Source organism: Peromyscus eremicus, chromosome 2 (assembly GCF_949786415.1).
Source record: "Peromyscus eremicus chromosome 2, PerEre_H2_v1, whole genome shotgun sequence".
NCBI classification, from domain to species: domain Eukaryota; kingdom Metazoa; phylum Chordata; class Mammalia; order Rodentia; family Cricetidae; genus Peromyscus; species Peromyscus eremicus.
In genome coordinates, this window is record NC_081417.1 from 44,430,206 (window position 1) to 44,455,934 (window position 25,729).

Sequence of the window (25,729 nt, forward strand, 5' to 3'; positions counted from 1 at the left end):
TAATGTTTATCTTAAGTTCTGACCAAGACATGACCTCTGGATCAGAGTGCTGTTCATCTAGATCTCAGTGCCCCAGTACTGTCCCTCTGAGGCTGGGCTGGCAATTCGCAGAGCAGCTTACGGGGCTTGGCCCAGTGTGTTGACTCCTTCGATTTTGAGACTTCATTCTAGTACGAAAAGTTATAGCACTTACAGAAAATGTACAAAGCAATTATATTTCATTTGAGAAGTTTTAAAAAATATTTAGAGACACCACAAATCATTTATATTTAGGCATCTGTCCAAACCGTTGTATTTAATTTATCCATAGAACTTTCTGCACTTGTCTCTCTGTATTTACTTATGATAAATGCAGATGTATATGTGTAGACACTGCTGTATATGTGTATATGGCTCTGCTGATTTATAACGTTCATTTCAAAGCTTCTCAGCCTAGACATTAGAAAGTGTATCATTCAGTAGAGTTTAAGGAGTGGAGAGGTTACTTAGCACGCAGAAGGCTGTAACTGATTAGAGAATGTGTCTGTAACCTGTGTGGCAAGTGGACAGATATGGATGCATGATTTGGGTCAAGTTATTTACTCATTTTTATGTGAAGTAGGAGACAAGAAAAATCAGCAGTTAGATGTCGCTTGTTTTCCTTTGAGGCAGGATCTCATGTAGCTAGATCTCACTTTTACAAGAGCCTATTTTAGTTCTGTTTTTGGGAACACTTGGTCTAGAACGCCTTGACAGCTCCCACATGCTTTCACCACACTAAGGTGAAAACAAGAAAATCAAGGGAAATGAACCCCAATTATTCAATTATGCATTGGCGGAGAATTTGGGCACTGTTCTGAAATGCAAGCTTTGCTAATACCTGGTAATCACCCTCTTGTCTCACTTGTGTATCCAAATGTATGGAAGATGTCCGGGTTTACCCTAAGGAAACTGAGACAGCCAGGGCCTACACTGGCCTGATTTCAACCCACCTTTCAGCTGCTTGGGGCTGATGGAGGACGTTTATCTGTGTTATCTGGTTTGTAAACACGGTGAATAGCATCTCACTGACCAAGGGCCCCAGTGTGGAAGCATCATACAGTGTTTATTTCTGGAGCCATGAGTTACTTTAGCACAGTTGCTGTTAGTAGTTTATAAAGCCATACTTCCACTTGTACACTTGATTGTAAGATAGATTTAAATTGTTCACTATGTTGATTACTCTATATAAATGTGGAAATTCTGTATATTTGGTCTTATGCTGTATGTATTTGATGTGTAAATGATTAACTAATGGATATGAAATAGCTTGCTGTGGATGTCTTCATTCCAATTCATTTCTCTTGAAAATTTGAATGTTTAATCTTTATACCTATGGGGAAATATGAAAGTTTGCATCAAATATGCTGTTAAATGGTGGCCTCTTAGATCAGGGGAATATTTTAGTTGTAAGGCTGTTGTACAATTGGGACAAGGTCATGACTTTGTTAGGCATATAACTTCCAGCTTGGATTTTATTTTATGTACATTGGTGTCTTGCCCGCAGGTGTGTCTGTATGAGGGCATCAGATCCCATGGAACAGAAGTTACTGACAGCTGTGAGCTGTCATGTGGATGCTGGGAATTGAACCTGTGTCTTCTGCAAGAGCAGTCAGTGCTCTTAACCACTGAGCCATCTCTCCAGCCCTGCTTGGATTTTAAATGAGTGTATTTTTTAAAAAAGAAGCACTGGTCTCTGGATTATGGAGTCCTCCCTTTTCTGCCCTTCCATCATGCTCCATGTAGCCTCCAAGAACACTGTGAGGAGTGATAACCCTGGCCAAGAAGGAATCAGAGGGACAGCTAGGGGCACATCTTAAAGCTTTAGCTGTGGCTAGACCTCATAATGAACCCACTTCTTGTATGATATTGCCTCTCTTAGTTTCTATACTTCTTCAATAAAGTAACTATACTTTCCATCTACAGCCCAAGGGGGTGGGATTTGCATATGGCTAAAGTGTGGATTAATATCTTGGCATCAGAGATGCATAGGTGAGGTTTGGAAAGACAAATCTTGTTTCTACATGTTCCACAGTATATGTGTGACATTGAGCTTCTGAGGGTAGCTGGACCTATAGGCATGCCAGGTTCTGTGGAGATGTGCACAAGACTTCAGATATAATCTTCAAGTCTGATCCTTTAATAATCAAATAATAGTTTTCACCATTTACGGCAAATTACAATAAGGTAATATCCAAAATCTACCCCACAGTCAGAATATCTACTAAGTAGAAAATGAGAGGATTCTCTGATCCCACGTTCTAAATAGAATGGTTTGAATTTCTGTCCTCTGAGAACTGGGTTGGGTTGTAGTTCAGTGACAGAGTACTTGCTTAGCACTCCCAGAGTCTCTACCGCCCCATACATACTTGCTTAAGAACTGTTCTTCCCCTCCCTCGCTGACTCCTTCCCTCCCTCCCTCCCTCCCTCCCTCCCTCCCTCCTTCCCTCCTTCCCTCCCTCCCTCCCTCCCTCCCTCCTTCCCTCCTTCCCTCCCTCCCTCCCTCCCTCCCTCCTTCCCTCCCTCCCTCCCTCCCTCCCTCCTTCCCTCCTTCCCTCCCTCCCTCCCTCCCTCCCTCTCTCCCTCCCTCTCTCCCTCCCTCCCTCCCTCCCTCCCTCCCTCCCTCCCTCCCTCCTTCCCTCCCTCCTTCCCTCCCTCCCTCCTTCCCTCCTTCCCTCCTTCCCTCCCTCCCTCCCTCCCTCCCTCCCTCCCCCTCTTGTTTTCTCAAGGCAAGGTTTCTCTGTGTACTTACTCTGTACACCAGGCTATCCTTGCCCTCGGAGATCTGCATGCCTTTGCCTCCTCAGTGTTGAGATTAAAGGCATGTACCACCACCACACCAGGCCTAAGAACTCCATTCTTAACCATTTCACCCATGCTTAATTTAAATTTTTTATATTGTTTTTGAGACAGGGTATCACGATGTAGACTTGGATTGCCTTGGGCTTGCTATGTAAACCAGGCCTCGAACTCACAGAGCTCCTTTTTCCCTGCCTCCTGAATTCTGGCATTAAAGGCATGCACTACCATGCCCAGCCTCTATAGACCCTCATCAGATATATTTGGCGACAAATATACTCTACTCAAATGTAATTTGTTACCAGATCCTTCTAGACTTGTGTGGGGAGGAGAGGGCATATGCTCTAAACTTGGCACCTGCCGAGTTAGGGAGGCGTTGCTGTGCTTGCCTTTAGGACTCACTAGGGGAGAGACTGTTTGCCTTCCCAGCCGGTAATGCTAGAAAGTGAAGATGAGTGCTTTGCCTTGCTGTTTGTGCTCAATGCTCCCTGGCTGTCATATTTTGCATTGCTTGCCTGCAAGAGGAGAGATGGAAGAACTGGTCTCTGTGCTCCAGGACCTGCCTGCTTTCTCAGCTCCCATTGAATGTTTTCCCAGTTGGGCTGCTTCTTCCTTTCGGCAGCAGACTTTTCTTCTAGAGACTTCCTATGGACAAAAGGGAACTCTGGAAAACACTGAGGAAAGGGAGACAATCCCTTCCTTAGGGAGTTAGGGGGAGGCTGCTCTGTGTGCACGATGGAGGTGCTCAGTTGGCTGATGCTAAAACTCAAGGGAGCTATCTGTCGTGGAAGTGTCCTTAAGTCTGAGTCTGAGGCTTTCCTACCTGGGCGTGGGGGTTGGCTTGGCTTGGGCAAGTGTTCTCTAGTTCATTCTCTGCAGTGTATCCTGAATTCCAATTAACATGAGATCCTTGGCAGCCTCGAAAGGATGAGAGTCAGGGAAAGGCTGAAAGGGGCAGGTGTCTCAGACCCTTGTCCTATGAGGTTCGCAGGCAATGGCTGATCTTGCCGTGACCTCCTTCTCAGAGCCTCTTCAAACTTTACTTGGGAATTCAGGGAAGATGGCAGGAAGTTTATGCAGTTACTTGGTGACATAAAACAATTCACATTTGCCGGTGGCTTAAGCATTGATGGGGTATGTGAGGAAGTAGGACCAGACTATTTGCAAGCTATCTCCATGGCTACGAAGAGAGCTTTTAAGCAGAAGACTAACATGGGCACTGCATTTAAATGAGGTTTGAGGGCAGCCTGAGTGAAGGCATAATCAGAGAAGAGGCCACTGTGCGGAAGAGCTGCACCGAATTTCCATGATGTAGTGAGGCAAGAGCAGGTAATAGGACGGGGTTACTGGGTGTGGTGGAGGGAAGACTGCAGTCTTTTGGATGTGAGGGTGTAGGAGAGAGATGGAGGTGATGCTGAGGTTCCGGGCCTGATGTTACTGATGTCAGATGGGGGAAATGGGAAGGAGGAGCTGGGCTTGGGGAGGGCAGGGAGAGTTGGGTGCTAGTCACACTGAACCCATCCAATAGGAGATTGAGTTCTCAAACTTTTCTGTCTTTTCTTTTTGCATTTTTTATTAATTACATTTTTCATTTATTTTACATCCTGAGAATTCTCCAACTTTTCAAGGTAGGAAAGTGAAACCTCCCTGAAGAGATAGTTGAAGCACAGGAGCAGAATAGAGAACAGTTACTGCATTTGTATAACGTTTAATTGTTTTTAGGATAATATCAACCACACCTGGGCCCTTCTATGTAAAATGAGGAACCTTGCATGCTGATCTTTGAAATCTTCCAGCCCAATCCTCCTCCCATCCTTCCCTGAAGCCGACTCCTTCTCTGTAAATAGTGACTTTACCTCCTGCTTTGATGATTTTACAGCAGTGGAAAGAGGAGTTAATTGACCAAATCAAGTAATAATAGCTAACATTAACAAATTGTACGCACCAAGTACAGCGTTCTCAGCAGCCTACACATATAACTCATTTAATCATCTCCTCAATGCTAGGAGATGTGTTTGTCCTTGTCACCACCATAGTCATTATTGTAAATATTCATTTCTTTAATGGTGAGTTAATAATGGTTAATTGTATTAACGACTACTTTGATTTTATGATGGCTAATTTTATGTGTCAACTTGAATGTGTCATGAGGTGCCTTGATTAGCATTGCTTCTGAGTGTGTCTTTGAGGGTGTTTCTGGACAAGATTAGCATAATAGGAATTTATATACTGCAGGATAAAGTTAACACTGTAAAAGGCCTTTGAAGAGGAATTCAGCAACACTGTGGTAAGCTGAGGACATAATACTCTATTTTCGTTCATACACACACACACACACACACACACACACACACACATACACACTGGGGACAAGAAGATACAGAAGACTGAAAGCTTAGGTCCAGGAGGTCTTGCATGGGCTGATGACTCATGACAAACTAATTTATTAAGTTTTTATAGGAAGTATTATACAGCATCTTACATACAGTTTTCAGGGGAAAATGGGACAGAGTCAGCAGAAGGCTAGCATACCGCAGGACAAAGTCAGTGGGACGTTAACCAAGCAATATCGCACAAAGGGAACACTGGGCACTTCGAGTGCACCACAGACCAAACACTCCACAACCTTGGGATTGATAACCCCAGTCCTCTTTAGAGGGTAAGGCCAGCTTCCCAGGAACGGAAACTGTCCTTGCCAAGTCTGCTCCTGGGCAAAGGACACGGAACCAGCTCTTCTTTGTCCTTTTATCAGGGCCTTTGAGAAAGCCTTGGGTCAGCCTGGAACATATTCCAGAGAAAAGGAGTTCACAGACTCGGCAGAAGCAGGCTTCCTTATCTATGAGGGTGGGTGAGGGTGGGCATCATTCATTCTACGGAGGACCCAAATAAGCAAAAAGTGGAGGGAAGAAAGAGGAAATCGCCACCTCTTAACTGCCTTACTACTTCCGCTGGAACATCTCAGGCCGTCTGTCTTCAAACTGGGATTTATATAATAGCTCTCATGGTTTTCAAGTTTCTGGACTCAGATTAGATCCTACCACCTTCCACTGAGGGTGGGATCAGTGGTATACATAAAGATAAGCACAGACCTTACCCTCAGTGGAAGGTAAGGCATGAACATACAGACGTGATTAAACATAGATGCTGGTAATAAGATAGTCTGGGCCCCACAATGGAGCGAGTGCTTTAAGCCTGCAAACACAGAAGCCCTTGCAGAGGTCCTTCCAGGCTCTTTACATTCATTATTTACCTGTCTTCATGGCACTAAGTGCCAACTCACCCTTCCAAGTCAGAACAGTTCTAGAAATGCCCTCTCTCTAGGAGAGAAGGAAGGAAATTTAGCTTTCTTTGGTTGAAAAATTTTTTTTAAAAAAATCAGATATTTGAAAAAGAATGGCCTGATGTGACCTGAACGCCCTCCCCTTTTTGCCTTTTGACAAGATAAGAAACTTTATTTTATATGTTCTGTTCCTTTAAAATGTACACAGAGGGAAAGGTTTGATTAAAATATGTAAAAAGCATAGGACACAAAGATAATTTCTGCTAAAATCAAGAGAACCTCATAGTATCCAACACCTGAAAAGTAATCAGAAGCAGCCACCAGAGGGCTAGACCCATGGAGAGCAGCCACACCAAACGTCCTTGGGCCTCTCTGCCTCTGTAGATTGTTTCACAAGTTAATACACATCTCAGGAATGTCCAAATTTTTATTTCTAATCATTTCTCATAATAATAATCTTTTATTTATTAATGCACTATCAGGTAAGAGATTGCTTATATCCATAAAAATACATTAAGTCAACTACTTGCTTAACAGAGCTGTCAATCATAGGAGTAGATACAATTTGGGAAGCACTACTGTAATACAGGCAATGTTCTCTTATGGGCTGGCACTTAAAGCCACATTGTATCCCTTCTATGTGCAGGGAAAGTTCCCCAGATCCCTAATGAATATTCAGTAATGACAACTTCTTAATCCATACAGTAAGACAAAGGGTGTTTCCTTTTCTTCAAGAGGCACGTTTTCTGATGATTCACTGGAAGTTCTCAGTAGGTGGCACTAGAAATACGGCATCAGGGAAGAGAGAAATGCCTAGGAATTCTTATGCATGAGAAACTGCTAGAAGCTTTGTGATTTTTGTCTATAGAAGCTGAATCAGGATTGCTTTTAAAATCTTTGGACATTCAAGCTGGTTCATTTCTCCATTCTGTAAGAGATTTCTGAAGGTTCTATAGCAAAAAGTCTGCCCAGTGAGAAATGAGTTCTTCTAAGGAAGAATCCCCATTGGTAAAGCTTGAAGACTTCCTGCTCTCTCCTCCTACCAGGTGTCATGTGCTTTCTGACTCTGTATGGGCCCCAGACGTTTCAGGACCACTGTGGTGGATGCCTCTCTGAGAGAACTGGGCCTGCTGAACTTTTCTTGGTCCCCTTGAGTAGACTATAAAAGTCATTGTGAGTTCCTGAGGAATGTTAGGAAAGCCACTCTGTGAATATGATGACACGTATCACCATTGGGTGATGACTCTGCTCCTGAAGCCATTGCAATTGTTAATCACAAGCAAAATGTGCTTTGGGAAGGTGTTGCTCATGCTCTTCCAAGATCTCATTAGCTGGGAAACAAAAGAAATATTCTTCTATTTTGGGTAATTGATGTCACATTACCCAGGTCACCAATTTCATACATCACACCAGCAGAGAGAAGCCAATCAGCTAGCTTCGTTTTTAACCTCTTCTGGGTTTCCAGGAGCATCACTTTGCATCTTATGACAAATAAGGATGTTACTGGGCTTGATGTCCAGGTGTACCATGCCAGAGTTGTAGATGTACTTAAGCCTCAAGGGAATCTTAGAAGGATGCCTTTGCGTTTGGGCTCTTGGAAGTGATTGACAGATGCAGCATTAGCATTCTCAAATACAGCGGATTGCAAGCTCCCACCATTAATTTATTCATTTGGAGTGATCACATGATCATCTTCTGCAGAGGAAGAATAGTACCATGTGGGGGTGATGGCTAATCACCACATGAACATTAACTTTGTGCAAATCCAAATTCTAATTTGATAATCCTGGAAGGGTTTTTGTAGAGTGCTTTATTGAATAATTGCATCCATCCAGCCTCATAATGCACTTGTAGACTGTACCAAATTCCTCAACTTCAATTTCTTCTACTTCCCAGAATTCCTTTTCAAAGCAGGAAGCCATATTAGTGTTTTGGGGAACACTTTCCTTAGCAGGCAGATGCGTTCTGCTTTGCCTTTCCCTTCTTCAATTTCCTCAAGCTAGCTCTGGGCTTCTCTTGCCCTTTGACCGAGAGAATAATGTTCTACAGGACTCTGGAGTGAATGGATTGATACTGACTGGTGGCAAAGAGGTCTTATCAATGAGGCAAACAGGCATGAGTCTCAGACACTTAGAGCTTTGGGCGGAGACCCTGTTGAAGAGATCTCTGGCCGGCTCAGCACTTCTAGGAGTAGAGGGATTGTCATTGGACCCACAGCTTGCTCTTGCTGTGTAGTACTGGTGTCTCCAGGTATTTGGGAGAGTCTGAAACTGGAATCTTTTTTTTTTTTTTTTTTATGGGTGCAGTGAACTTTATTGATGGTGTTCAAGAGAGTAGGGCTCCCTAAGCCCCTCCTGTTGTTCTGGGGGTCTGGGATGGAAACTGTGAGGGAGATGCTCAGTATCGGGGGCTGAGATGGGACAGGAACTGCTCAGCAGCCGAGGGGCTCTCTTGCTGTCCTTGCTGGGGTGGGTGGTCCAGGGCGGGCTTCTTACTCCTTGGAGGCCATGTAGGCCATGAGGTCCACCACCCTGTTGCTGTAGCCAAATTCATTGTCGTACCAGGAAATGAGCTTCACAAAGTTGTCATTGAGAGCAATGCCAGCCCCAGCATCGAAGGTGGAAGAGTGGGGGTCACTGTTGAAGTCGCAAGAGACAACCTGGTCCTCAGTGTAGCCCAGGATGCCCTTTAGTGGGCCCTCCGACGCCTGCTTCACCACCTTCTTGATGTCGTCATACTTGGCAGGTTTCTGCAGGCGGCATGTCAGATCCACGACGGACACATTGGGGGTAGGAACACGGAAGGCCATGCCCGTGAGCTTCCCATTCAGCTCTGGGATGACCTTGCCCACAGCCTTGGCGGCACCGGTGGATGCAGGGATGATGTTCTGGGCTGCCCCACGGCCATCACGCCACAGCTTCCCAGAGGGGCCATCCACAGTCTTCTGGGTGGCAGTGATGGCGTGGACTGTGGTCATGAGTCCCTCCACAATGCCAAAGTTGTCATGGATGACCTTGGCCAGGGGGGCTAAGCAGTTGGTGGTGCAGGAAGCGTTGCTGATAATCTTGAGTGAATTGTCGTACTTCTCATGGTTGACACCCATCACAAACATGGGGGCGTCAGCAGAAGGGGCGGAGATGATGACCCTTTTGGCCCCGCCTTTCAAGTGGGCCCCAGCCTTCTCCATGGTGGTGAAGACACCAGTGGACTCCACAACATACTCGGCACCAGCCTCACCCCACTTGATGTTGGCGGGATCTCGCTCCTGGAAGATGGTGATGGCCTTCCCGTTGATGACCAGCTTCCCGTTCTCAGCCTTGACTGTGCCGTTGAACTTGCCATGGGTGGAGTCATACTGGAACATGTAGACCATGTAGTTGAGGTCAATGAAGGGATCATTGATGGCAACAATATCAACTTTGCCAGACTGGAAGGCAGCCCTGGCAACCAGGCGTCCAATTCGGCCAAATCCGTTCACTCCGACCTTCACCATCGTGTCTCAGGAACGAGGCTGGCACTGCACAGAAAGATGCGGCTGTCTCTGGAACAGGGAGGAGCAGAGAGCCGAAACTGGAATCTTAAGAACAAATCTGGACTTTCCTTGTCTGTATTCCGAGAGGCATCAAGTTCATCTTTGAGGGGAGTTTCAGGATCCCCTACGTCCTCATCCTCATACCTCATATATCTTTGCCTCAAGGTCTCCGTGCTGGCTTCCACCCTTCATTCTGTCTCTTCTTCACAAAAGGAAAAGTTTAATTTTGTATTCAGCCCCTGGTTAGCCCCTCTGTTGGCCCTCTCAGTATAGGGCCTTACAGTGTGGACAGGAAGGTCTCTGAGAAAGGAACACTGAATCCACAAAGGTAAGGAGGAAAAAAACAAACAAATAAACCCAGCATCTTCCACAGCCTCAGCTCACCCTTCCTCCTACCACCCAACAGCTGTTGACCTGAATCCTAAATAATGAGTGTGAGATTCTACTGTCTCATTAGCCAGGGTGACTCACACTGTCAAAGATTCTCCATAATCCCCATCTTACACTAAATAATGTTTGCAATGAAGGCATGAAGGATGCAACAATGCATCTTAAAATAGATAATGCAGCGTCTTCAGTAGGAGAGAACCTGATTTTATCCAATAGCATTCTAGTTGCTTGGGAGTCAGTGGTATGGGCTGATTGGTGTCTTCCTTATATTTTAGCTTCATCTAAATGTTTCCTTCAAGAAGCTTCCTAAAGAGGAGCATTGCCAAGGCGCTGTGCATTAGCTTTCTTTCCTCCAAGTAGAGTCCTGGGAAACTATTTTGAGCTCCAAGGATGAAATGCCCTGAGAATCCCACCCCAGAACATTGTAGTTCTGTCCTGAATAAACATTTGCTTTCATTTTAGATGTCAATAGGTACTTATTTTCTAGGCAGGGCTTCCTCGCTGGCTCTAGGGTGTCTGATTTCTATGCTGGATAATATGAAGGACTTAAAGCCCACAGCAGCTGGAGGTCCAAACAGGACCACACAATCCACTTCTCCCCGCAGCATGACACACATAGTAAGTGCTCAATGAAGATTTGCTACAGAAGTGGACAGATTCTTGGGGAAAAGACAAATCAAATTGCAAAGAAATATCCAAAGTCTGAAGTTTGACACAACATACTGTGCGAAGGGAGTCAGTAAATTACTCATAAAACAAACCACAGGTGGCTGAAATACAGGATAGTAATTTTTGTAGGCTCAGGTGGTTTATGCAGTCTTCAGCATCTCTTGATGGAATTATAGCCCCACAATTCAAATAGCTCCCGCTTCCTTGAAACACATATGGTGTGGATATGAATTCCAAATCCTGGCCATGGTTGACACTGTGTGTCTTTACTGCTGAACTCTTCTGCTACCCAGTGAAGTCTCTTGTCGGCACCTTCAGTGTAAGGTATGGTGATTTGAGATTAACAAAAACACAGGCACATCCAGCGCTTTCTTTGTATTACCTTGTTTTCTACATTTAATTTGATAAAGCCACACACATGAAAATGTTATAGATTTCTCTGAGGTCTCAGAAGTTTGTTCCTGGGCTGGTGATGTTGCTCAGGGGGTAAAAGCACTTGCTGTACAAGCCACTCAGAACCCATGGTGGAAGGAAAGAGCTATGCTCTGGGATCAGTGGTATATGTAAAGACACACACACACACACACACACACACACACACACACACACCATAAACTTACCCATGCACATTACTAACAGTAAGTAGTGTAAAATGATTTTAGAAGTAAGTTCATTCCCGTTAGCTCTTGGCTCTTGCATCCTATAGGAAGTAGGGCGAGGTTAGTGATGCTCCCCTTGGTTAAGTGCCTGCACACGTGGATGTCCCCTAATCTCTGCACACAGAGACAAAGGGAGAAATTCCCAGGCAGTGGGAAATAACAGACCCTTTCTTGCTTTTCCTCTCATTTTTTTCTATAAGATGAATTCCAACTTAAAGTCCCGTGGTGTTGCTTGGGTCCTCTTTCCTAGGCTATCTGATGTAGGTAATAAAAATCTCACAGGTGTGACTGCAATAGTTCTGTGGGGTTGGTTTCCCCACTGAAGTTGGACGATGTCCCTGGAAAGCCTCATTTTATGTGTGTGTTATATTTACTCACAGACAATAAAGAGCTGAGAGGAAAATCTCTAGTTCTTCAAAATAGTTGCTGTTCTGTTGTTAACACGTCTAATCAAACGGTTAACGTCAACCGCACTCACCTGCCATTCTTGGGTTCCCATCTGAAGAAGAGCACAGCACTTTAACTTTCTTTGTACTATCACTTTCATCCGTCCTTCCCTGTGCGGCCTGTGCACGCACTGACTACCCCCAGCTCTCAATCACAGCTCTTGATTTTCCTCAAGTTAAAAGAGAAGAGCACCTCATTTGCCTAACACCAAAGGGCTGTAGGTATTTACAGATGTAGAAGGATGGCTTTCTGAGGGCACTTTCACAGGCCCCTTGAAGACTTCCCAGTACTGGAGATCTATCACCTTTAATAAAACAAGCAGATCTACCTCTGTCTGGCTTTGCTGTGAGGCTGTTGCTCCTGGGTTCAGATTCTACCATCTTCCAAATACTTCCTGGGAAAGTCTCTTTAAGATGGTGCCATTCAGAACTGTGGAGTGATGAAATATTTATTTAAAAACTTGAGAGAATAATGCCATTAAAGAAAAGCATTTTCTTTTCCTAGAATAAGGACGGTGCAATTGATATTTATCTATCTTTATGTTGAAATAAAGACACCACCAAAGAATTGACTCTTCATCAAGCCTCAGTCACTAAGCTGGGGATGAGCCTAGCCTTCACCCACTTTCTGACACATGTGAGGATGTTTTTTAAGGCTTTGCTGATGGGGACTGGGATTAGCTGGTACCTGCTGTCTGCTGTTCTCAGTCAAAGGTGAGGTTACAGTACCAACTTTACATCTTATAAAATGAGCATGTGAAAGGGAATCAAATACTTTCTGGATGGGCCTGACAGTCTCATCTAAATGGAGAGGACATTGGCACCTGCTCTTTCCAAGTTCAGCGTGGGAGGCAGCAAGGCCTCTGCTCCACCAGTCCCATTTCTTCCTTATTGCAGCACCTTTGGCTCTCCTTACCACTGCAAGGTAATAGAAGGAAAATTCCCCATTAGTCTAAATAACTGGTTACTGTGGCCATACATTTGTCTCTGATGTGAGATTCAGAGTACTCTAAGATTTCTTTAGCAAGTTGGCTAGCGAGGGCTGCTGAATCAGGTTCAGTGAGGTAGCCTGCCTCAGTAAATAAAGCAGAAAGTGGTGGAGGAAGAGTTCTGACATTCCTGACACCCGACATCACTGTCTGGCCTCCGTGTGCATGTGTGTATACATGTGGCCATACACACCTACACAGATACATACACAGACAACTACAGTTACCACACACACATATGCACATGCTGAAAAAAAAGGAAGGAAAAGGAAATAATACTCTCAGCTGGGAGTGGTGATAAATGCTTGTGATCCTAGCATTTGGAAGGTAGAGGCAGGAGGATCTGGAGTTCATAGTCATCCTCAGCTATTCAGTGAGCTTAAGACTCTCAAAAAGTAGAAGTCTGTTTTTTTGTTTTCATTCTTCGTGTTTCTGTGTATTACAGAGATGAGCATTATGTATGGCATCTGAATATTTTTTAACAATGAACTATTTGTGTGTGGAGTTTAGTGAGCCGACTGGTTGGTTGCATGCACTGGCAAGCTCTTGCTGCAAGTAATTGGCAACTGAGTTTGTAAATATGTGGGGGACTAGAACATGTTGGGGTAAGATAGGTTGACTGTGCCTATGCAATGAGGACTTCTGAGAAGAGAAGCTGAAAAATGCAGCCAGGCTTTGTAGTGCAGGTGTGTAATTCCAGCCGCTTGGAAGTGGAGGCAGGAGGATTGCAGTTCAGGGTTTGCTCGGGCAGCTTAGTAAGACCTTATCTAAAATTTTTTAAAAAGTGAAATAAAAAGGCTGGGGATGAAGTTCATTGGTCTCATGCTTGCCCAGCACGTGTGAGGCCATAGTCCCACAGGACAAGGAAGATCCCTTAGTAGTGTGCACCAGGAGGGAAGAGCAGTGTGTCCCAATGTTCGTTCCCTCTTTTCTGTTTGCATTGACCTCTCAACTTGGGTACCATCAACCTGCATCCATAGCTCTTCCTGTGGGTTCCTCTGCTGGCTCCTCACCATTTACCAGCAGACTCAACTCTATAGCCTTCTTGTCAAATCTATGACCTAAGTTTTAAAGTTTTCATTCTCCCTAGGTCCTATGGGAACTTTCTTCACACGAACTTTGTTCTCTATGTAGATAGCCTACTGCTCAAATTTGCATCAGCCTCCTAGTTACCTTCATGCCTCAGCTCTGTTTCCATTCTGCCAGCTTCTGTGCCCACCCAGTTCATCCTGCTCCAGGGAGTTTTCCTGCCCCGAGCAATAGTCCCATCTTAACTTCTGCAGCAAACATAGTTCCTCTGCCCACTTAGCACCAGCCTATGTCTGCACCCTTTCTGTCCATCCCCAGTGGTAGATGTGCTACATCTCACTGTATATACTTCCAGAAAAAACTAACGGAGTTCCTGAATTAAAACCAACTATCCCTTGCTAGGGGTGTGTGTGTAGGGTGGGGGTGTTGTCAATAACTATTTTTGTTGAAGGGACAGTGAGAATGTAAGGGAAAGGACACACGGGACTGTGATAGGGTCTTACTATGCTGCCCAGCCTGGCTCAAAATCCCCAGCTCAACTGGTTCTCCTTTTAGGGACTTCCAGGTAGCTTGTGGAGGCTTCAGCCACCACTACTCCCCACTGCTCGAGTGACTTTGAAAGAAAAACCCATAGAACCTTGTGGTTAGTGACTTATCTAAGTTATTGTGCTTATTTTTATTTTTGTGCCGTTCAAACTCTTGAAACGATGGGTTCCATATACATCCAGACTCCTGGGCAAAGAACGTCTTCCTTTTATTTGTTCTAAATTGCCCTTTATACTGATGATCCTATTTAAAGCAGAAGGTCTATATGCCTTTTAAAGGTTAGGGCACTGTTTAGCCAGACACCCAAATATTTATACACAGAGATCTACATGAGTGTTGTCTGATTAATGCTTGTCTTCTTGGGAAAGCTGTGAATAATGTCAACATGAACTACATTATTCCTGCTAGGAATTCATCCATTTAGTTTAACTTGCATGTAACGACACCTGAAAGCCAGGAGCTGTTTGCTGAGTGCTGTTGCAATACTGTTGTAGCTCATTCATAACGAGCGGTGCTGCCGAATCTTCCGCATACCAAATGGGGGACTCGGCATGAGTGGGAAACTCAGGTGCTGCTGGAAATCCTTAATATGTGGTGGATATAAAGGGGGAAATGCGACAAGTCTCAGGCAAACCCTTGTTGAGACAAAAAGAACCTTTGATAATAAGGTCGAATTGGAAGTTAAAACTATGGTCCTAACCACGTGACTCGCATTAGCGTCTCCGAGATTTCTTAAGAGAGCTCTGGATGGCGCTTTGAAGTAGGCCAGCAAGGTCTGGAGGAGACGCTGAGCTTCCCCCACTTCTCTTCTGACTATTATTACCTTTTAAATTGCCTGCTGTTACATGACTTTTCTGTGTGCATTTCCTTTCTTTTGAAACTTTTTCTTCCCCTGGTCATTTAGCCTGTGCAGACCCTTCTTTCCACGCTCCCCCTTCCTGCTCTCTGCCTCTAACCCCTCCCTGCCAGATATCCCTTCGCGTTGTAAGGTGTGGAATTTTGCAGTGTGAAGGAACTTGGAGCCCTTACACCAGTCTTTTCTTTTTAGAGGTGAGGCTGGAAAACCCAAGACAAATGAACTTACCTGCTGCGCTGATTGGTTAGAATCACCTGGGAAGAGGGACCCTCAATTGAGGGATTGGCTCCACCAGACTGACCTGGGGCATGCCTGGGAGCATTTTCACACACACACACACACACACACACACAGACACACACACACACACACATATATATGTAATTATATAATTTTAATTATTTATATATAGAAATTGAAAAAGTCTTGTTTTTCCTAATTTAATTTTTAAATTTTTTGAGATTATAATATCATTTCCTCTTCCCTTTCTTCCTTCCAAACCCTCCCATGTACCCTACCCCTTGATCTCTTTCAAATGCATGGCCTCTTTTTTCTTTAATTTTTTAGCACATATATGTGCATATGTATATGTGTATACATAAACATGCACACACACATACACACACATTCCTAAATATATAAATATAATAGGCTTAGTTTATATAATGTTACTTGCATGTATGTTTTCAGAGCTGACCATTTGGTATTAGACACCAAATTGGTGTGCTTTTCCTTGGGGAAGAGTATTTCTCATATTCTCTGAATTCCTTCATTCTCTATACTTATTTGTGTAGGGTTGAGGCCTTGTGAGATTCCCCCTTCTACCTTAACATGCCATTTTCTTAATTAATGATTGATGTGAGAGGCCTGACCCACTGTGGGCGGCCCATCCTTGGGCAGATGGTCCTTGCCTGGTTGAGCAGGTTGAGCAAGTCATGGAGAACAAGCTGGTAAGCAGCATTCTTCTGTTCTCCAGTGGTCTCTTCCTCCAGTATCTGTCTTGCCTTCCTTCCATGATTGACCGTAAAGTATAAGATGAAATACCACCTTTCTTATCCAGGTTGCTTTTGGTCATGGTGTTTCTCATAGCAACAGAATCAAACTGGAGCACTTGCTCAAGTCATGCAGATGATGAGTGACTGAACTCCAGGAAACCACCACACTACATCTTAGTGTTGAAAGAGACTGGATGGCATCTCTGCTGCTCATCCATCCACTCCACGCAGAAGGGATTTCCAAATATCCCAGCATAGACAGTGTGAGAACAGTCCTAGGAGAATAGCCCCCTTCTGGCTTATGCATATTACTATATTGTTGGAAAATTTTCAGAGAGACCTGCTGTTCTCACTGATCCTGCTTCTGACCACGGGAGCTACAATCAAGACGTCCATGTGAGTCTTTTTTTCTTTTCTTTTAAAAACATTTTGACAGGTCTTACTACATAGCCCTGAAACTAACTATGTAGACCAAGCTGGTCTGGACCCTGCTGAAGATCCTCCTGCTTCTGCCTCCCTAGTGTTGAGCTCTCAGACATGGCCCCTTCCACCACCTGCCTTGCTCTTGTTTTTTTCTCTTTTCTTTTGTCAGGTGACTAAATAGTCAGGTTCTCTTGTACCTTTCCTGCCCTCGTCACTCACACCTTGGTTCCTCATGCCATGTGGTTTACATTCCCTCTTCACCTTAGAGCCCTCATTTGGCTGATCCCAGCCACTGCTATCCTTGCACGGTGACAGCAGATTAGGGCACGCTCCTTCAAGCAATATTTAGGCCACACAGACTATAAATCTCTGCTATCTATCCTGATCTGGGTTTTGATCTGGTGTTACTTCCCATCATGTGTGTTCGTGGTGTTGGTTTATACTGAGCTGGGTTTGAGTCACTTCTCATAATGCACATTCATGCTGTTGATTTATGCTGATCAGGCCTGCCTGAAATCTCCAAGTCTCTTTTTGCCAAGAAGCCAGATCCTATTCACTTCTCTTATCTGATTGTGTTGAGCACAGTGTCCATATAGGTCTTAGAGGCATTTCTATAAAGTCTAATCATTCTGATGCATACCTGTCATCCTATCATTTGGGGAGCTCAGGTAGCGCCATCAGGGCTTTGAGGCCAGTGTGCCTGATGCTATGAGGCTGGGTCTCAAGAAAATGGAAACCCCCTTTAAATATCCCTGGTTTTGTATCATTTCCCCAGCACTCTGGGTGCTTTCTAGCTTACTTGTTCCTGTACTTCACATGCGTGGATAGCTTCCTACTGGTGAGCAACCGACGTTGATCAGGGAGTAAAAATACTCTTGTGATAATTAACTCTCCACAATTCTATAATGATATCTGTGGCAGGTCATGTGCTTCAGAGTGGAATGAACTATACCCCATCTGGTTAGTTAAGATTCATTGGCTTACAAGCACTAGAATCATTTGGAAGAACTCCTTTGCATCTTACAAAGGTATAGGAAGGATGCTGTTTTCTAGGGACACATGACTGCCAATATCTTCCATTTACCTTTCAAAAACAAAAGTTTACTGTTTTGCCTCAGACCATGAACCTAATTTGGGCCAAGATTTGACTCCAGGTTTCCTGCTCCCCAGGTAAATTTTCTTTCTTCTAGATCTCTGATGCTGAAGGAAGAAGAAGCTTACTTTGTTGAAAGCATCATTTCAACTATGGCAGGATCATCATATCAAAGTCCACTTTTATTTTTACAAAGAATAGTTTTCCAATTTTACAAAGTAATATTAACAACTAAGAAAACATTTTTCAATAAGATGTTTTATTGAAGAATAGTTAACAAGTTTTGTTAGTTTATTTTGTGTTGCTGTAACACAATAACCACTGCTAGATAACTTATATCTCTTTATTCTAGTGGCTGGGGGGTTCATATGGAAAATCAATAGACTGATGCTGAAACTCTAGTGGAGACCTCTTAGCTATCTAGCAACATGGCAGAAAAGCAGAAAGAGGAGCAGCCATGTACCAAAGGGCCAGCCAAGTATGTTGAGTGGATTCACATTTAAACAAGTAGAGTTCCAAACTTTTTTCTCATTGATCCAGCATGGGGGTGAAGCCCCATGACCCTTTCACTAGTACCCACTGCTTGAAGGTTCTACCTTCACACCATCTTAGTTGGGGGCTAAGCTTCTAGCACATGAATCTTTGGGAGGAAAAATACCACAGAAAAGTACTGAATAGTGTATATAAAGTAAACAGCTATGGAATTGTTCATAAGAGACCATATATTTCCCATATACAGATGATCCATTGCTTATCATGGTTTAATCTATCATTTTTAACTTTGCAATGGTATGAAAGTGATATACATTCAGTTGAAGCCATATTTTGAATTTTGAAATTTGACATTTTTCTGGAGTATTCATATGTAGACAATACCCTCTGAAGATGTGGTGTTCGATATAGTAGCCATGCCTGCCTATCAAGTACTTAAAATGTAACTACTGCAAGAGAGGCATTTTGAAATATAAGTGAAAAAAGATAAACATGGTGAGTGGCTTCCATACTCGAAAGTGAAGTTCTAGAACATGGGGGCCAGATGAATGTCCTGCTAGGGACAGATACTGTCAGGTATGACTTCCATGAATTCTCTATTTGAAGAATTATTAATATAAGCTATTCCTATGCAATGCCAGCATAGTTAACCAGGTAAGAAAAAAAATGAATCTGCCAGTTTTTACATTTAATAGATTTAGAATCAAATGGTCTTGGGATGGAGCAGGCTCCCAAAGCAAGCTTTTCTGTTGTGGATGCACCAGTGGGATCAGAGTGGATGCTACTGAGCCGCTGCATCAGCAATCGTGATATACCAATAAAAGACAATAGTAAATAAGATACTGTTTTATGAAGGTTCTTCCCTTTCCTCTGATTATTCACATATGCAGTTGCATTTTTGTAAGATTTCTGAAACTTCATTTACATTTTAAGAATGTAATAATTTTTAAAGTATCCATTCTGGTTTATTTGCCTGTCACTAGTTAAGTTGCAAATGATGTAGGAGCCAACAGGGGAATCTTAAATCTTTCATTAGCACAGGCTGGTCTCCAGAGGGGCTGTGACTTGCACTTTGGATTTATTCCAAGTCCAGGAAGATATTTTTCAACATTCCTAAAGACAAAACCAATTCTCTTAGCCACTCACGGGCCAATAGTCTTGTCTGTCCTCTTGAGAACAGGACTTGGGTTGCGTGGAAAGGGACCCAGTGTCTGTCCCTGGTTTAGCCTTGCCTCCCCGCTATTCCTTGGAGCCCAGGTTGGTTTCACAGTTGATATGATCCAGGATTTTATAATGGCTCCAAGTCCCCGACCAGCAGTGCCCTAGAGAAGGTATAACCCCATGGTACAGCCTGGGGTTACTTTCTCCTAATCTTCCACCAGAGCTGGTTAGTCCGGGAGCCTAAATCCAGGCTTGTGCCCTAGGAGAGTGATAGAAACTGTGACAAATCCAACTTTGTGTTTTCTCCTCCTTTTCATTTTCCTGAGGCTAAGAGTACAGCACAGATTTCCTTGGGGGTACTTTTAATTTAGATAGAATTAGGCACCAGTGGGATGCGTGTGAGCAGGAGGAGGCACTGTTTTCTTTTCAGCAGTGGGCAGCATGTTTGGACTACCTTGTCAGGATAGGACCCTGAATCACCCACAAGAGGGCAGCAAATGATTTCCAATCTGGTTTTGGTTCCCTTAAAAAATCATTTTGCTTTGCTTCCAGAGAGCTTCTATTTAGTCAAGAAATAAAAATTTGCCACTGATGGGAGGAATGGGACCTGGCTTTCATTTCCCTGCACGTTCTTGTTAGCACAGCTTATCACTGGAGCGTGGCAAGTGTGGGCTGGTGGTCCCCTGACCCAGAGATGGGTGGAGAGTGCACTTCTTTGTATGCTCAGCTTTTGAGGTCAGGGTTTATTCCCAGGGAAAGGAAGCTTTTACACTGCATTTGGTAGTACCAAATACATTTATTGTTTTAGCACCCCTTGTTCCTAAAGATCCTTCTCACTACACTGATTACCAAATTATTAGATGCTAATCAGTTGACAATTTACATCCCTAGGAGGCTGAAGAAGGGGTCTTGGAGGAGCCTTTTCCTTGTTGATCACAGGGTTGGATGTTGTCCTGCTAGTGAGTGTATATCATTACTCCTGTGTTTCCATCATGGAAGGCACAGACAGGCCCAGGCTGAATTATGAGTTTGGCCCTTCCCTGACATCCTTTCATTTTCCCTCTGTATGTCCTCCTGTCTCATGGGAGGGTCCTTCTACAGTCTCCACATTCAAATCAATGAATATTTATTAGGTACTTCTGCAGGAAAACCACTGGGTACATGCCTTGAGGGATATAAAATAATACCCACAAAAACTTACGTATTAGATATGTGTGCTTAGTTCATTTGCTGACATTTCATTATCCCCCAAACAATCCTATAAAGTAGGTATTATTTCTAATATACAAATGGAGAGATTGAGGCTGTGGGATGTTAAACAATTTGTCACTTAGCTTGTCAACAGAAGCAGGGACTTGAATGCAGACCTCACTGACGCCAGACCCTAACCACACTGCCATAGTCCTAGAAAGGCATTTAGTACCAAATATCTTCTAAGTTAATGCAGTAGCTCTCTGATGTGGGTGAATGTAAGAAGTATCTAGTGAGCTTTTAAAGAAGGTGTGTGTGTGTGTGTGTGTGTGTTGGAATTTCTAGGCATTGGCATTTTTTAAAGGTTTCCAGGTGATTCTGAATCAGGGTTAAAAGCCCTGCTTTGATGGGTGGAAAGGGTGTAGGATATGAAGTCCATACGTGAAAAGAAAGAGAGAAGTGTGTTTGTGTGTGTTGAGACTGCTTGTCAGTGTTGTTCAGCTGTTCTAGCGGGTAGATGACTATTCCTGTCAAGGTGAGCACCTTTGTGCAATGGTCCTCATCTAATAACAGCTATAAATAGCTCATTTTTAAGTGTCTGTCTTTATGTGCCCCAGTTCTTAGTTTACACACTTACATTAACCCTTTGTTAGTACTTAATTACCATTATATGCTACTCATATAAATGGGTTCATTGTCCATCTCACCACAACTTAGTGTTAGAACTTACCTTGTCATCAAGCCTAAGGTATGGTATGTTCTAAGATACAATACATTTTATATATGCTAAGAGGTAAAGGAAAACCATAACCAATTAACTATAAATCATCCTAAATTATGATTTTGCAGAGATAGAAAATGTGAAAAAACACATATCTTAAAGCTAATGAGATAGAGTGCATTCAGTGGGTGCATGACAGAATTTGTGGCCTTTTTTTTATTCCATAGCACATGCTCATACACCGAATGAACATTTTCGTGAAAGTAGATTAAGAGAGAGATCTGATCTCAAGGATTTGGGGGTATGCAATTGCTTTTCTACTGTTTTGGTAAAGACGCCAAATGTCAACGCATTGACAAGACATTTTTCTAGAGAAACTGGAAAACGTCAATGACAAGGTGCAGAGTAGTCTTATTGCCCTGGCCGCTGGTCATCTAATTCAAGAAGAGAAAGAGAAATTAGCTGTTTTCTAATAATTTTTCCTTTGACGGCTTTAATTAGTTCATCATCATGTTTTGTTTTGGCTGGTAGAGATCTTGTGTCAGCGGTTGGTGCTCTTGGAGAAGGAAGAGCGAGGCCACTGTTGGGACAAATAGCAAGACAGACACTGGCCTCACTGCATTGCAACCACTGGAGCACAGGTTCTGCATCTTAACTTCTTAGCCATAGCACCTGCTACAGAGTAGAGCAACCATGAATGTGGTGTGAGCTGAACTATGAGGACAGTGAAGGAGACGGGGTGAACCTAGATAAGCCCATATAATGTAAAACATGAAAGAAAAAATAAGGTCTTCCTACACGGTGCTTTTTATGTGGTGGGAGATGGAGCAAACTGTGACAGGAAAAACTTGTGAACTGAAATTGTGACATGCTCACTGAGAAAAGCTTTCAAGGTGTTAATAAACGGTGAGAGATTCGGGAAGAGGGAGGCTGTTGTCTGATTTCTCAGACGTTTATGTGCAAGGATCTCCTTGCATATAGGGTTTCTGATAAAATGTAGATTCTTATAGGCCTGGAGATCTGCATTTTTAACAAAGTCCCATGTATTGTACATACCTCCTGGGCCAGCAGCATCTTGCAGACAGGAGAGGCACGAGACATGTTTTAGGGAAGAAAAGAGTTTGTGATGCTCAGAGGTGGCACTGAGAAGCACTGCGAACACGGTCCTGTTTCTTTCAACCTCACATTCAATTTTCTCATGGTGTGTTAGGATTCCACCTCACTAGCAGCCTCCTTCAGATGGCCTCAGAGGGAAGCAGGGAGCTTTCTAAGTTTTGAAACTACTTTAAGATTGTGAACAGATGTTTCTGTCATCTAGAATTTGTTTGAAGGTTGACATGATGTTTGAGGACCCCTAAATTGTCAACAGAGATGAGAAATTCTTGAACACACTAAAGAGTATCCCTTGCTGAGGGCTGTTACTTTTTCTCATTTTTCTCATATGTTGTGGCTCTCATTTCCCCAGCTTAATGTAGTGAAAAGTCCCAGCTCTGTGTGATTACGTCCACTTCCAGAATATGCCCCTAGACCTCCCTGCTTACCACCGTCCACCTGTGTGAATGAGAATGAGGATGTTACTTCTTTAAGGTGTGGTTGAGAAGAAGGATTTTACTGCAGATATGAAGGAGAGTACAGCCAGAAATATCCGGAAAAGTCTAGACCTCACCGGGCCTTGAGAGGAGGGGGGGGGGTGCGGAGGAGGGAGAGAAGAAGAAAAGAGAGAGAGAGGAGGGAGCCAAGAGGGCAAAGAGAACAAAAGCGAGCCAAGAGCCCAGAAGTGAGAAGAACCAAGAGAGAAAGATGAACCAAGAGAACCGAGAGAGTGCGCGGCCAGAATGGCAGGGTTATATAAGAAAGAGAAGCTGGGGGAAGGGAACAGAGGCCTCTAGGTTGGAGAGGTTTTTTTAGTGTTGGGGAGTAGGGTTCAGGGAGGAGCCACATACACTGTGTGAGCTTCACAGCGCTTCAGTATGCTAATAGGTTGTCCCGGGTTTTTTTTGGGACTGGACACTGGCCTCCAATGGCTCTGTGTAGGAGCTGCAGATCTCTGGCCTTTACCTTAGCTAAGCAGAGCTCTGTGTCTCCACCAAGATTGCTGGACCCCCTTCACGGTGAGAGGTGTAGACAGGCAGTAACAGGAGGGAATTGCCTACAGACCTATGGGCCCTCCCCACAGCCAGCCCCAGCCACTGTTCAGACAGGGGATATTGTAGCTAGAGTTTTCCTGCCTGGCCCACAGTCAGGACAAATCTCTGTCACCCACCAGTCCCACAGCCGCTCAGACCCAACCAAGTAAACACAGAGACTTATATTGCTTACAAACTGTATGGCCGAACCAGGCTTCTTGCTAACTGTTCTTATATCTTAAATTAATCCATTTCTATAAATCTATACCTTACCACGTGGCTCGTGGCTTACCGGCATCTTCACATGCTGCTTGTCATGGCAACGGCTGGTAGTGTCTCCCCCACTCAGCCTTCCACTTCCCAGAATTCTCCTCTCTCCTTGTCTCACCTATACTTCCTGCCTGGCCACTGGCCAATCAGTGTTTTATTTATACAGAACGATATCCACAGCAGGATATCTCCTGTTGTGGCATCTCCATCAGTATCTGGGAGATGGCAGTTAGGATCCCCAAATGATATATTTGGAGCACAACGTGGTGGTCTTTGTTTCATAGCAGTTATTCAGGTGTCTGCTTCCAAGCTTTATGAGCTGTGGTATGATGTCTCTGCTGTATAGAAAGTATTGATTTGTAACACTCATTTGCCGGATAATTGTTTTCTCCAATCTTCTGTTGCTGTGAACCATGCCATGGGAAACTAATACAGTATCTCCTTCCTCCATTGTGATCCAGCTTAGATAAGGAAACATGATTTCAGATCTTATCCAAAGCCTATGCAAACCACTTTGGTTCAGAAAATTGGTCTGTAAATCTTATGAAGTCCAGGATTTTCTTGGGTACTTACATAGTTTCAGGTGGGTCAAGAAATATTGATATAGTCTGCCCTTAAAATTACAACATGGGTTTCTGAAGCCAGCTGGTAATTGCAAATACTAGAAGTGTTATGAAATGGAAAGGAGGGAGTCTTAGATACTGTGAGCTCTAAGAGAACTTCTGTACTGAGGATTCAACTTAAGGACTTATGTATGCAAGACAAGCACACTATCACTGAGCTGTGTCCCAGGCCTTTAAAAAGTGTTAAGACAGAGTCTCACTATATAGCCTTGAACTTGTGATCCTCCTTCATTGGCCTTCTGAGTGACTGGATACAAGCCTCTGTCACTGTGCCAGGCTTAAAAAGGAACTACTACATCATTTCCATTGGAGTTTTAAGGTCAGCCCTCTCTGATGACAAAGCATACTTCGTCCTCTGTCCAGCCTTCATATGGAAAACTTTACTTTCTCATGTTCTATAGGGTTCAAAGTTGAAGGCAGCCAGATTAGCTTGGTGAACTGCTGCATCTGCCGTATTTGGTGGAGTTTATGGTGCTTATGGTGGCTAGGTACAGAGAAAACTACAGTAGCACACCCACTGCTGATGCCTTGACTCATTAGGGAATAAAACAGTGAAAACTACCGAATGTCCACTTTATTCTTGGCTTTGTGTAACCACCAGATCACATATTTCTTTCAGCTGACCTGAAAACAGGTGTTCTCTCTCACTGCCCAGTGGAAGAACCAGGCTCAAACAAAAGAGGTCTCTCTCTCTCTCTCTCTCTCTCTCTCTCTCTCTCTCTCTCTCTCTCTCTCTCTCTCTCAAAATGGCATTGGAAGGATTTGCCAGTATAGCTGACTTCAACAGCAGCCAAAATTGCCTAGATGGCCTCTACCTCCAACCTCATCTATCCCTTTTTGCTCTCCTGTCTTGTGTCCTGATCCTTTTTTTTTTCTCTTAAAGGATTCAGAAATGGTGATGGGGATAGAAGGAGAAGGGGTAGAAAGAAAACCAGGAAAAAGTCTGTGTAAACTCAGGCTAATGCAATAAAGTTGTTTCATCACGATTTTCTAGGCTCCAACATATGTAAACATTAAAAATTTTTTATGTGTGTGAGTGTTTTGCCTGCATGGATTTATGTCCTCCACATGCATGCAGTGAACAAGGAGACCAGAGAGAACATTAGATCTCTGGAGTGAGAGTTGCAGATGGTTGTGAGCTAACTTGTGGGTGCTGGAATCAAATCCTGGTCCCTTGGAAAAGCAGCCAGTGCTCTTAAACACTGAGTCATCTTTCCAGCCCCTCATGAACATTTGAAAAAAGAATTAAAATTATGTGTCTGTGTAGGGCTGTAAGAACATGAGTGCAATTGCCTCTAGAGATCAGAAGAATGCCTTGGAGCCTCTGGACCTAGAGTTACAGGTAGTTGTGAGCTGTCTGCTGTGGATTCTGGGAACGAAATTTAGGTCCCCTACAAAAACATTATATGATTGGAACCATT

The 25,729-nt window shown here is 43.7% G+C and overlaps 1 protein-coding gene, 1 long non-coding RNA gene and 1 pseudogene across 2 annotated transcripts; all 3 read right to left on the minus strand.

Moving 5' to 3' along the window:
* Positions 1 to 7,016: 7,016 nt before the first annotated feature.
* LOC131904619 (wee1-like protein kinase 2) lies at positions 7,017 to 8,337 on the minus strand (annotated as a pseudogene).
* Positions 8,338 to 8,385: 48 nt separating this feature from the next.
* Positions 8,386 to 9,656, minus strand: LOC131904620 (glyceraldehyde-3-phosphate dehydrogenase). Its single transcript, XM_059255696.1, has one exon. It carries the CDS (start codon positions 9,588 to 9,590, stop codon positions 8,589 to 8,591), a length of 1,002 nt encoding a protein of 333 aa, XP_059111679.1. The 5' UTR covers positions 9,591 to 9,656; the 3' UTR covers positions 8,386 to 8,588.
* A 2,464-nt stretch (positions 9,657 to 12,120) lies between these two features.
* On the minus strand, positions 12,121 to 23,758 carry LOC131904623 (uncharacterized). The gene is made up of 3 exons (XR_009377779.1): positions 23,708 to 23,758; positions 12,618 to 12,711; positions 12,121 to 12,223 (listed from the first exon to the last, which is right to left on the minus strand). It is a non-coding gene; the product is annotated as an uncharacterized LOC131904623 (long non-coding RNA).
* Positions 23,759 to 25,729: the final 1,971 nt, after the last annotated feature.

Excerpts from the sequence above, each read along its gene's own strand:
- LOC131904620 (XM_059255696.1), bottom strand. The coding sequence starts at position 9,590 with ATGGTGAAGGTCGGAGTGAACGGATTTGGCCGAATTGGACGCCTGGTT.